Below are 12640 nucleotides of genomic sequence, written 5' to 3' on the forward strand. Positions count from 1 at the left end.
TTTGTTTGAGTTCATTGTAGATTCTGGATATTAGCCCTTTGTCAGATGAGTAGGTTGTGAAAATTTTCTCCCATTTTGTAGGTTGCCTGTTCACTCTGATGGAACTACCCTGGAGGCTCTGGCTGAGTACTGATATGAATTTACATGTGAGCAAACTAATGAGGCAAAGGAAAGCACCACCATATAGGGGTAGGCAGAACAATACCTGAAAGTCACCAAGGGTAGTTAGGGGATAGTTCCTGTTTCCACCAGTCAGGAGTGGTAAGTTGGCCCTAAGGCTCTACAACTACTTTTCCCCTGAAAAAACTCTCTGATTCTAAGTACAGCAGGAGTTAAAAGAACAGCGATTACAAAGAGGTAGCTGAGCATTATCAAACTGAAAACCAGCAGTGACCCATTTAATTCCTGGTTGTATTACTGTCATCAGCCTGCATTCTATCAGACTAACAGAGGAAAACATAAATACCCTCTGGTGGAAGATACCATCATCTGAAACCTCTTCATTTATTTTATATGCAATGTCCAGCATACAATCACAACTACTAGTAACTTGAAGATGCATTAACAAATGACAAATAACAAGATTAAAAGAAAGAAACAATAAAAAAGCAGACCCCCAGATGATACAAAAAATGAGGCATAAAAGAATTAAAAAATTAACTATGATTAAAATGTTCCAAGAAAACAGATGAAAATTTAGTAATAAAAGGAAAGCAAATAAAAGAATGAAGATTTCAACAAGTATTTGGAAGTTATAAAAGAGAATTAAATTGAATTTCTGGAACTGAAAAAGACAATATCTGACATGAAAAACCCCTCTTTAGAAAACAGAATAAGTGAGCTGGAATACAGGTCAACAGGAAACATTCAAACTCCATCATATGAAAAATAGAGGGGAAAGAGAGGAGAAAAGCAGATAAGGACATGATAAAGTTGTGGGATATGCTCAAAAGGTCTAACATAGGTATAATTAAAGTCCCAGATGGGAGGAGAGAATGGTCACCTATCTTCCAAAAACTGAACAAAGACTGCCCCTTCTGCATGGAATCTATCAGATCACTGGAAGCCAACAGGCCCACTGCTAGAACTACAAAAATAACAGTAAAAAAGAGAATAATCTTAATTCATTCTACTACTATAAAAATTATGGAGGCTCTTTTGTGGTAAAGAGAAAACCATGGTTTTTTATGTAGGAAGATCAGCAATTAAAGTATTTACAGACATTCTGAACACACATATAATTTAAAATTTGTTTTTGCTGATAGTGTCTTTGCAGAAAAATACCAGAATTCAAACCTCTAGTCATTTAGAAAAAGAAGTAATTATAGGACAGGGCAGAGGCAGGCATAAAGGCAAGTGAAGAATAGTGAAGATTCAGGTGCTGAATGGGGGTGCCCATTCCACCTAACAAACTTCAAATATGCCCATTTCCACCTAACAAACTTTGAGAATATGGAGCAGAAATGTAGCTGGTTTCTTGGCATAGACCATAAAATATACAACAGAGAAGGCTGATATTCTAGAGAGCATATTGTACATCATTTTGTGCAGATATTCTTACCCAATGAGACCAAGTTAGTATAATTCTCCAACATCACATCTCTGTACAAATCCCTCTGATCCGAGTTTAAATATTCCCACTCCTCCTGAGAGAAGTCTATGGCAACATCGCTGAATGTCAATGGCACCTGAAATGACAAACCTGTGTATTATTTGTAAAAGTAAAGAAGTCTTTTCAAGATGGAACATTAAATTGCAATAAAGGGGCAATATGTAAAAAGAAGTAGTCTAGAGTTACAAGATGATGACATGGTTAGATAAGAGTAAATAAATTAGCATGTCTTAAGTAGAGTGCCCACACAATCTTAAGGAATCCTGTTGGAGCACACAAAATTTTCTTAGTAATATTAGAGAAAAATCCAAATATATAAAAATAAATGAAGTCACCAAACTTTCCAAATTAAATAGTATATATAAGCACAACACCTTCTACGTACCTAAGCCATATAATATTAATAAATACAAGTTGTTACAGCTTTTCTCTTCAAGGAATATGAAAAAACATGAATTGATAACTACCCCCTCCCCCATTGTATTATAAAATCTTTTCCAGCCAAGATGGAGTAACAGGGATTGAATTTACCTTCTTGTATGAAATAACTGAAAATCTGAACAAAATATATTAAACCATGGTTTTCAAGACAGAAAACATTGGGCAATGATACCCGAAAGACAAGTAACAAATGAGGTGAAACCTACAGTCACACTAGTTTACTGTAAGGAGACAATTTCTAGGCTATGGCACAGGGAGCGGGAACCTAAGCAAAGCCCACTGGATTCCACTGAGAACAAGAAAAGTACAAACCAATATCCATCGTGGACACAGATGCAACGATTCCAAACAAAGTTTTAGCACATCAAATCTAACAATATATAAGAAAGGGAACTCTATTATGACCAAGGCTCAATCCAAGCCTGTCTCACATTTAAAAATCAATCAAGGTAATGCACCATATTCACAAACTACAAAAGAAAAACCATATGAACATATCAATAGATGCAGAAAAGGCATCTGACAAAAGCCAACATCCACTGCTGATATCCTTGGTGAAACAAGAAAAGAAGGGAACATCCTTAACCCAATGAATGACATCTATAAAAAACCCATAGCTAACATCACATTTGATAGTGAAAGGCTGAATGCTTTCCTCCCCAAATCAGGAATATAGCAAGGATATCTACTCTCACCACTTCTATTCAACATTGTACTAGCGGTTCTAGCCAGTGCAACTCAGGCAAGAAGAAGAAATAAAAAGCATCTAGATTGAAAAAGAAGTAAAAATCTCTTTATTCACAGATAACATGATTGTCTACATAGAAAATCTAATAGAATCTAATAAAAATTCATTAAAACTATCAAGTGAGTTAGCAAGCTGAGAAGATACAAGCTCAATATGTTAAACATAAATGGCATTTTAATTAGCAACAATTGGTGGAAATTAAAATAAAAAATACTGAATATCAAATGAAAAATATAAAATACTTAGGAATCAATCTAACAAAAGATGTACAATACTAATACTCTCATAACTACAAATAATTACTGAGAAAAAACTTAAAAGATCTAAATAAATAGAAAGTTATAATATGTTCATCAGTCAGATGACTCTTACCTTTGCAAACACAGATTCAACAAAATCTCAGTCAAAATCCCAGCAGAGGCCGGGTGCGATGGCTCACCCCTGTAATCCCAGCACTTTGGGAGGGTGAGGCAGGCGGATCACCTGAGGTTGGGAGTTTGAGACCAGCCTGACCAACATGGAGGAACCCTGTCTCTACTAAAACATACAAAATTAGCCAGGTGTGGTAGCGCATGCCAGTAATCCCAGCTTCTCAGGAGGCTGAGGCAAGAGAATCGCTTGAACCTGGGAGGCGGAGGTTGCAGTGAGCCAAGATCCCACCATTGCACTCCAGCCTGGGCAACAAGAGCGAAACTCTGTGTCAAAAAAAAAAAAAAAAAAATCCCAGCAGAGCTTTTGTAAAAATAGACAAGCTGATTCTAAAATTCAGATGAAAACACGAAGGATCTAGAATAACCTAGACAACATTGAAGAAGAGCAAAGTTGGAGGATCAACCCTACTAATTGGAAAGCTTAACATAATCCTACAATAATAAAGAGTATGTGGTGTTTGCATAAACGTAGACAAATAAGTCAATGGAACAGAGTTGAGAAATAGACCTATACATATCTAGACAACTGGCTTTAAACAAGTGACCAAAGGCAATTCAGTGGATAAAGGACCGTCTTTTAAAAAAATGGTGTAGGAACAACTGGGTATCTATATGCAAAATAAATGATCTATACCTTCTACCATATGCCAAGATTAACTTAAAATGGCTCATGGAGATAAACATAAAACCTAAAACTATAGATCTTCTATGAGAAAACACAGTATGAAAATCTACATAAGCTTGGGGTGAGGCAAAGATTTCTTAGATACAACACTAACAGTACAATCTCTAAAGAAAAAGTACAATCTGTAAAGAAAAGAAAAAGCTGATAAACTGGATTTCATCCAGAAATGGAACTCTCATACACTGTTGGTGGGAATGTAAAATGGTATTATCACTTTGAAAAATTAAAAATTTCTGCTCTTCAAAATTCAGTTAAAAGAATGAAAAAATGGCCAAGTGTGGTGGCTTATGCCTGTAATCTCAGCACTTTGGGAGGCTGAGGTGGGAGGATCACTTGAGCCCAGGAGTTTGAGGCTGCAGTAAACCTTGATAACAAAACTGCACTCCAGCTTGGGCAAGACAGCAAGACTCCATCTCTAAAAAAAAAAAAAAAAAAATTAAAAAAAAATTAAAAATTAAAAAGAGGCTGGGCATTGTGGCTCATGCCTGCAATCCCAGCACTTTGAAAGGCTGAGGTGGGCAGATCACTTGAAGTCAGGAATTCGAGACCAGCCTGGCCAACGTGGCGAAACTCCGTCTCTACTAAAAATACAAAAATTAGCTGGGCATGGTGGCAGGCGCCTGTAATCCTGGCTACTTGGGAGGCTGAGGCGGGAGAATCGCTTGAACCCGGGCAGCAGAGGTTGCAGTGAGCCAAGATAGCGCCACTGTACTCTATCCTGGTGACAGAGTGAGACTTCATCTCAAAGAAAAAAAAAAAAAAGAATAAAGTGACAAGCACCCTCTTATTAGATTTCATCTTTCTTAAGGTATTAAGGCACTATTATTAAAAATAATATTATTGTATAAAGTATTATACTAACATGGCATGTATGTTGGACACAAATCCCAACCTCTTCCCCATAGTTCAATATCATCTACCACATATCATTCTAGTTGACTTTCCTTTCTACAACCCTTTATAGATCTGTTCCTGAGTTGGAACACAGTAATGCAGAATGATCCAGAACAACCTTGATTCCCTCAGGACTGTCAATTTCTCTTCCACTACAAAATGAGACCCTGGAATTGTTTTCATTTCTCAGTGATCCCTTAGCTAGATCCCTAATCTCTCTCTAGGTAAGTGATAATCCCATCTTCACTCAAACGTAAATGCATTTCAAGGTTGAGATCTCATCTCAAACAGACTGAGACCACTCATAACCAAGTTTTCCCTTATCTAACTGTGGAGATAAGGGAGCTGTGGAGAAAGTTTCCACTCCTGTAGTCAAATAGGACCATTGTTCCTATGCCATGAAACCATGAACCTGACAAGGGCTGCTCAACTATTTCAAGGTACTTCACTCTTTCACTGCTCTAACACTGCTCTTGAGAGAAGACTGAACACATGGAAGATGGATGAATTATTTGAAAATAAGTGAAAATCAGTTCAAAAAAGGAGGGCAAATGAGGAGGACATCATCCTTCGCTGGAATGGGAGGAATGTGAAATAGGTTCCGAGAGACAGCTTTCTGAGATAGGAGGTTTCAGGATAAAAAATGAAAATATTACATGAATTAAAAAATCACAATATGTCAGAAAAGCAAAAGAGACATCAACTCACCTGGGCCATGGTTTTAGAAATGCTAGTTCTCTTCAGGTTTCCTCTACCAGAGAAGCAGAGTTCAGAGAAGCCAAAGGTAGGTAATCAAGGCATCACCTGCCAAAAGATATGTAACTTTACTAAAGAGATGTTTCTAAGCAATAAGATACTGTCATTTTACAGGTATTTAGTTGTCACATTTAAAAGGTTGATGATGTACCACATATTAGTAAGGCTGTAGGGTAAAGTGCATTCTCATGGTGTTCTGTAGAGTTGTGAAAATCAAGGGCATTAATACATGTAAGTTCTGCATAAGAAGAACTTAACCATGAAAGGCCGTTTCTGAGACTCCATCCAAAGGAAATAATTATAAAATGTGCTCAAAGATGTATAAAGGAATGTGATGATACATATTAGTTGTAATGAAAAAAGCTGGAGAAAAATCTAAAGATACATAGATGGGTAGTTAATTAAATAAATGACTGTGTATTCACATAATGGAAAACAAGGTAGATATTAAAAACAATTGTGTAGATCACTGGTTCTGAACAGGCAGTGAATTTGTTCTTAAGAGAACATTTGACAATGTCTGGAGACACATTTGGTTGTCATAATGTAGGCAGGGGTGTTAAGGTATCTACTGGGAAGAGACCAGGGATGCTGCTAAACAATGTACAATGCACAGGAAAGTCCCTAAAACAAAGAATTAGCTAGCCAAATATGTCAATAGTGTCAAGGGTGAAAAACCCTGAAGTAGACTCATTAAAGGAAGATACCATAATCCAGAGTCTCTATAATATATAACAGATTATGCCAACACATGATAACTGTTAAACATGAAAAAAACAGGAAAAAGTCACTAATGAGCAGGAGAAAAAAAAATCTCAACAGAAATAGACTCACAAAGAATCCAGATATGGGAGCTAGCAGACAAGGGCTTGATAATATGATTAACATGCTAAAGAAAAGAAAGGAAAAGATGAGCAAAATGGATTGCAAAATGGAGTAAATCAATAGAGTATCAGATCTGAAAAGACAATCACATGAATATTTTAGAATTATAAAATTAATTAAGAGCTTATTGGGCTGGGTGCGGTGGCTCATGCCCATAATCCCAGCACTTTGGGATGTCAAGGCGGGTGGATCATTTGAGGTCAGGAGTTTGAGACCGTCCTGGACAACATGGTGAGATCCCGTCACTATTGGAAATACAAAAATTAGCCAGGTGTGGTGGCATCCACCTGTAATCCCAGCTACTTGGAAGGCTGAGGCAGAAGAATTACTTGAACTGGGGAAGTGGAGGTTGCAGTGAGCTGAGATCGTGCCACTGCACTCCAGCCTGGGCGACATAGTGAGACTCCATCTCAAAAAAAAGAGCTTATTATGCAACATTAAGTCAAATTTACAATAATCTGTCTTTCAAAAAATCCTCTATGTCTATTATTATTATTTTAGAGATGGGGTCTGGTTCAGTCACCCAGGCTGGAGTGCAGTGGTATGATCATAACTCACTGCAGCCTCAAACTGCTGGGCTCAAGTGATCCTCACATCTCAGCTTCCCAAGTAGCTGGAATTACAGGTATAAGGCACTGCACTGAGCCTCAAATTAACAATAATCTTATGCAGAGAGGAAAAAAAAGAGAACACAATTGAAAAGAAAAATGCAAGAAACAGTGAAAATGTGACACTGAACATCTAGAAGAAAATAAGAGAGAATGGGACAGAAAAATTATTTAAAGAAATAATGAACAAAAACATTCCAAATCTCAGGAAATACCTTGATATACAAATCAAAAAAGTTGTCAAGCCTAATCAAAATAAAATGAAGAAATTCACCCCTAGAGATATCATAGTCAAACTGCTGAAAAAAACACTGAAAAACATAACTTAAACCACATCAATTTAAAAAAAAGCTGTCAGCTATAAGAAAACAGTAAGAAAAATGGTTGACTTCTCAATAGAAACTATAGTAGCCTAAAGAATGGAATTTGTAACTTTAAAGTACTGAAAGAAAAAAACTGAGAACTCTGAATTTTATACCCAGAGAAAAAATTTTTCAGAAATAAAGGTGAAATAAATACTTGTTGAAACAAATGCTAAGATAATTCTTTATTAGTAGACCCACAATATAAGAAATACTAAAAGAAAGCATTAGGCTAAAGGAAGGTAATCCCAGATGGAAGCATGAATATGCAAACAAGCAATGAACAGCTGTAGATGGAGTAAAGACACGACTGATATGACTAAACAAATGAATTATTTAAAGCAACAAAAATAATAATGTTTTATGGGGCTTGTAATATAGGATGGAGGAATGACAATAATAGCAAAAATGGTGAGCAAGGAGGTTAATGGAGTTAACACATTAACCTCTATTAATGACTATTGAAATGCCCTTACACTATGGGGACTCTATTAAAGACGCACATTATATTATAATATCTTGGCAGCCAGGAGTGGTGGCTCACACCTGTAATCCCAGGACTTTGGGAGGCTGAGATGGGCAGATCACCTGAGGTCAGGAGTTTGAGACCAGCCTGGCCAATATGGTGAAACTCCGTCTCTACTAAAAATACAAAAATTAGCTGGACTTGGTGGCGTGTCTGTAATCCCAGTTACTTGGGAGTCTGAGGAAGGAGAATTGCTTGAACCTGGGAGGCGCAGGTTGCAGTGAGCCGAGACTGTGCCACTGCCCTCCAACCTGGGCAACAGAGTAAGACCCTGTCTCAAAAAATAAATAAATAAAACAAAAGAATGTACAAACATGTACAATTGAAAAACCTGATAGAAGAGGCCAGGCATGGTAGCTCATGCCTGTAATCCCAGCACTTTGGGAGGCCGAGGCGGGTGGATCACCTGAAGTCAGGAGCTCGAGACCAGCCTGGCCAACATGAGAAAACCTCGTGTCTTCTAAAAATACAAAAATTAGCCAGGCATGATGGTGGGTGCCTGTAATCCCAGCTACTCGGGAGGCTGAGGCAGGAGAATTGCTTGAACCTGGGAGGTGGAGGTTGTAGTGAGCCGAGATCGAGCCATTGCACTCCAGCCTGGGCAAGAGCGAGACTCCATCTCCAAAAACAAAAACAAAAACAAAAACAAAAAACAAAAAACAAAAAAAACTGACAGAGGAGATGAAATGGAATAATAAAAAAAAAAACTTAATTTATACAAAAAAATCAGGAAAAGAGCAATTAAAAATATAAAGAATAAATGGGCCAAACAGAAAACATATAGCAAGATGGCAGACTTATATTACAGTAAATATAAATTATAGTATATTACTACAGTATAATTTATACTTATACTAATTATAGTAATTATAGTAAATACAAATGAACTAACAATTGCAATTCAAAACTAATATTATAAGATTAGGTTAAAAAGAAAAATAGGATCAATTAGGCTGCTTACAAGAAACATTCTCTAAATATAAAGACACGTGTTTAAAAAAATGGAAAAAATCTATCAAGCAGTATTGAGAAGAAAACAGACATAGCTATACTAATAACAAATAAAGTAGATTTTAATGCAAGAAGTATTGTAAGTAATAAAGAGGGTCATATTCTGCAATTCAGCAAGAATACAACAGTAGTCCTATATTTGTATGTACCTAATAACATAGTTTCAAAAAATATAAAGGTCAACAGAATTAAAGGATAGACAAATTTTAGAGATTTCAACACTCTCTATTGGTAACTACTAATAGGAACACCAAAAAAAGAAAAAAAAAATCCACAAAGCCATAAAAGTTTGAAGAAGATTAACCGAATTGAACCAAATGAACATTACACCAAACTGCAGACTACACATTCTGTTCAAATGATTACATCACATTTATCAGAATAACATTCTGGGCTAGAAAGTAAGTATCTATAAATTACAAAGGATTAACATAAAACAATGTATATTTTCTGAGCCTTTACAATTAGCTTAGAACTCAAAAAGAGGCAGTTCTCAAATGTTTCCAAATACAGACATGCTGTGGAGATATTGCAGCCTTGGCCCCAGACCACCATGCTAAAGTGAATATTGCAGTAAAGTGATTCACATGAATTTTTTGGTTTCCCAGTGCATAGAAAAGATATGTTTATACTGTATTATTAAGTGTGTAATAGCATTATCCCTAAAAAATACGGTGCATACCTTAATTTAAATATACTTCATTGCTAAAAAATGCTAATGGTCATCTGAGCCTTCAGAGAGTCATAATCTTTTTGCTGGTGGAAGGTATTGCCTTGATGTTGATGGCTGCTGACTGATCAGGGTTGCTGAAGGGTGGGATGGCTATGACAGTTTCTTAAAAGAAGACAATAATGGGCCAGGTGCGGTGGCTCATGCCTGTAATCCCAGCATGTTGAGAAGCTGAGGTGGGTGGATCACAAGGTCAAGAGATCGAGACAATTCTAGCCAACATGGTGAAACTCTGTCTCTACTACAAATACAAACATTAGCTGGGCATGGTGGTGCGCACCTGTAGTCCCAGCTACTCGCTCGGCAGGCTGAGGCAGAAGAAGCGCTTGAACCCAGGAGGCAGAGGTTGCAGTGAGCCGAGATCGCGCCACTGCACTCCAGCCTGGGTGACAGAGCGAGACTCTGTCTCAAAAAAAAAAAAAAAAAAAAAAAAAAGACAGTAATGAAGTTTGCCACATCAATTGACTCTTCCTTTCACAAAAGATTTCTCTGTAGCATGTGATGCTGTTTGATAGCATTTTACCCACAGGGGATCTTTTTCCAAAATTGGGGTCAATCTTTTCCAACCCTGCTGCTGCTTTATCAACTAAGCTTGTGTACTATTCAAAATTGTTTGTTTTTATTCAACAACATTCACAGCATTTTCACCAGGAGTAGATTCCATCTCAAGAAACCACTTTAATTGCTCATCTGTAAGAAGCAGCTCCTCATCCATTAAAGTTTTATCATGAGATTGCAGAAATTCAGCCACATCTTCAGGCTCCATGTCTAATTCTAGTTCTCTTGCTATTTTTGCCACATCTGCAGTTACTTCCTCTACTCAAGTCTTGAACCCCTCAAAGTTATCTGTGCGGGTTGGAATCAACTTCTTCCAAACTCCTGTTAAACATTTTGACATCTTTCTATGAATCAGGAGTGTTCTTAATGGCATCTAGAATGTTAAATCCATTCCAGAAGCTTTTCAATTCACTTTGCCTAGATCCATTAGAGAAATCACAATCTATGGCAGCTAGAGTTTTATGAAATGTATTTCTTAAAAAATGAAACTTGAAAGTTGAAATTATTCCTTGATCCATGGGCTGCAGGGTGGATGTTGTGTTAGTAGGCATGAAAGCAAAATTAATCTTTTCCATACATCCCTAACAGAGCTCCTGGATGACCAGGTGGAATGTCAATCGGCAGTAATATTTTGAAAGGAATCTTTTTTTTTTCTTTCTGAGCATTGGGTCTCAACAGTGGGTTTAAAATAGTGAGTAAGCCATGCCATAAACAGATGTGCTGTCATTCAGGCTTTGTTGTCCCATTTCTAGAGCACAGGCAGAGTAGATTTAGCACAATTCTTAAGGGCGCTAGAATTTTCAGAATAGTAAATGAGTATCGCCTTCAACTTATAGTCACCAGCTGCATTAGCCTCTAATAAGAGAGTCAGCCTGTCCTTTGAAGCCAGGCATTGACTTCTCTCTAGTTATGAAAGTCCTAGATGGTATCTTCTTCCAACAGAAGGCTGTTTTGTTTACATGGAAAATCTTTTGTTTAATGTAGCCACCTTCATCAATAATCTTGGCTAGATCTTCTGGACAACTGGCTGCAGCGTATATATCAGCATTTGCTGCTTCACCTTGTACTGTTATGTTATGGAGATGACTGTTTTCCTTAAACCTCATGAACCAACCTCTGCTAGCATCCAATCTTTCTTCTGTAGCTTCCTCACGTCTCTCAGACTTCACCAAATTGAAGACAGTTAGGTCTTTGCTCTGGCTTTGGCTTAAGGGAATTTTGTGGCTGGCTTGATCTTCTATGTGGACCACTAATCTTTCTCTGTATCACAGTATCTCCATATGACTCGAGAAGCACTTTTCATTTCCTTCAAGAACTTTTCCTTTGCATTCACAGCTAGGCTAACTGTTTGGCACAAGAGATCAAGCTTTTGGCCCATCTTGGCTTTTGACATGCCTTCCTCACTAAGCTTAATCACTTCTAGCTTTTGATTAAAAGTGAGAAACAGAGGACTCTTCCTTTCATTTGAACACTTAGAGGCCATTGTAGGGCTACTAACTGGCCTGATTTCAATATTGTTGTGTTTCAGGAAATAGGGAGGCACAAAGAGAGGAAGAGAGACAGGAATAGCTGGTCGGTGGAGCAGTCAGAAGACACATAACATATATTCATTCAGTTCACCATCTCATATGGGTGTGGCTCACGGTGTCCCAAAGCAATTACAACAGTAACACCAAGGACCCTGATCACAAATCACCATAAAAATAATGGAAAAGTTTTAAATATTGCTAGAATTACAAAATGTGACAAAGACACAGAATGAGCACATGCTGTTGAAAAACAGAGACAATATACTTGCTCAATGCCGGGTTACCACAAATCTCAATTTGTAAAAATTGCAATATTTGCAAAGTGCAATAAAGCAACATGCAATAAAATGAGATGTGCCTGTGTAAAAGGCATACTTCTAAATAGTTACTGGTCAAATAATAAATCAACGGAAGCTAGAAAATATTTTGAGTTAAATGATAGTGAAAGTAAGATATATCAAAGTTTGTGAGACGCAGGTAAACCAATGCTTATGAAGATATAAACTTTAAATATATGTTCTATCAAAACAGAAAGGTTGAAAATCAGTGATATACATCAAGAAGCTTGAAAAGGAAAAGCAAATTAAACCTATAGAAAGAATAACATACCAAAAGTAACCAATAACATAAAAAACCCCAGATATACAATAAAGAAAAATCAATAAAGCCAAAGCTATTTCATTGAAGAGATTAATAAGAATAATAAACTTCTAGTTACACTGATCAAGAAAAAATTGCCAATATCAGGAATATAAAAGAAGATATCACTACCTATTTAACTACATACATTAAAATCAGAATTGTATGAACAACTTTATAACTTTCTAATAAACTTGAAAATGTAGCTGAAATTTTAAAATTCCT

The 12640-nt window shown here is 36.8% G+C and overlaps 1 protein-coding gene across 1 annotated transcript in view; it reads right to left on the minus strand.

The window, feature by feature from the left end:
* The window catches only part of ZNF404 (zinc finger protein 404), a 29529-nt gene that overhangs the window by 5986 nt on the left and 10903 nt on the right, over window positions 1–12640 (minus strand). The window contains 2 exon segments of the mRNA XM_009435780.5: window positions 1562–1688; window positions 5520–5615. Of these exon segments, the coding sequence (XP_009434055.3) occupies window positions 1562–1688; window positions 5520–5528 (136 nt within the window). The 5' untranslated portion in view covers window positions 5529–5615.

The sequence above is a fragment of the Pan troglodytes genome, chromosome 20, assembly GCF_028858775.2.
Source record: "Pan troglodytes isolate AG18354 chromosome 20, NHGRI_mPanTro3-v2.0_pri, whole genome shotgun sequence".
In the NCBI taxonomy this organism is placed as follows: Eukaryota; Metazoa; Chordata; class Mammalia; order Primates; family Hominidae; genus Pan; species Pan troglodytes.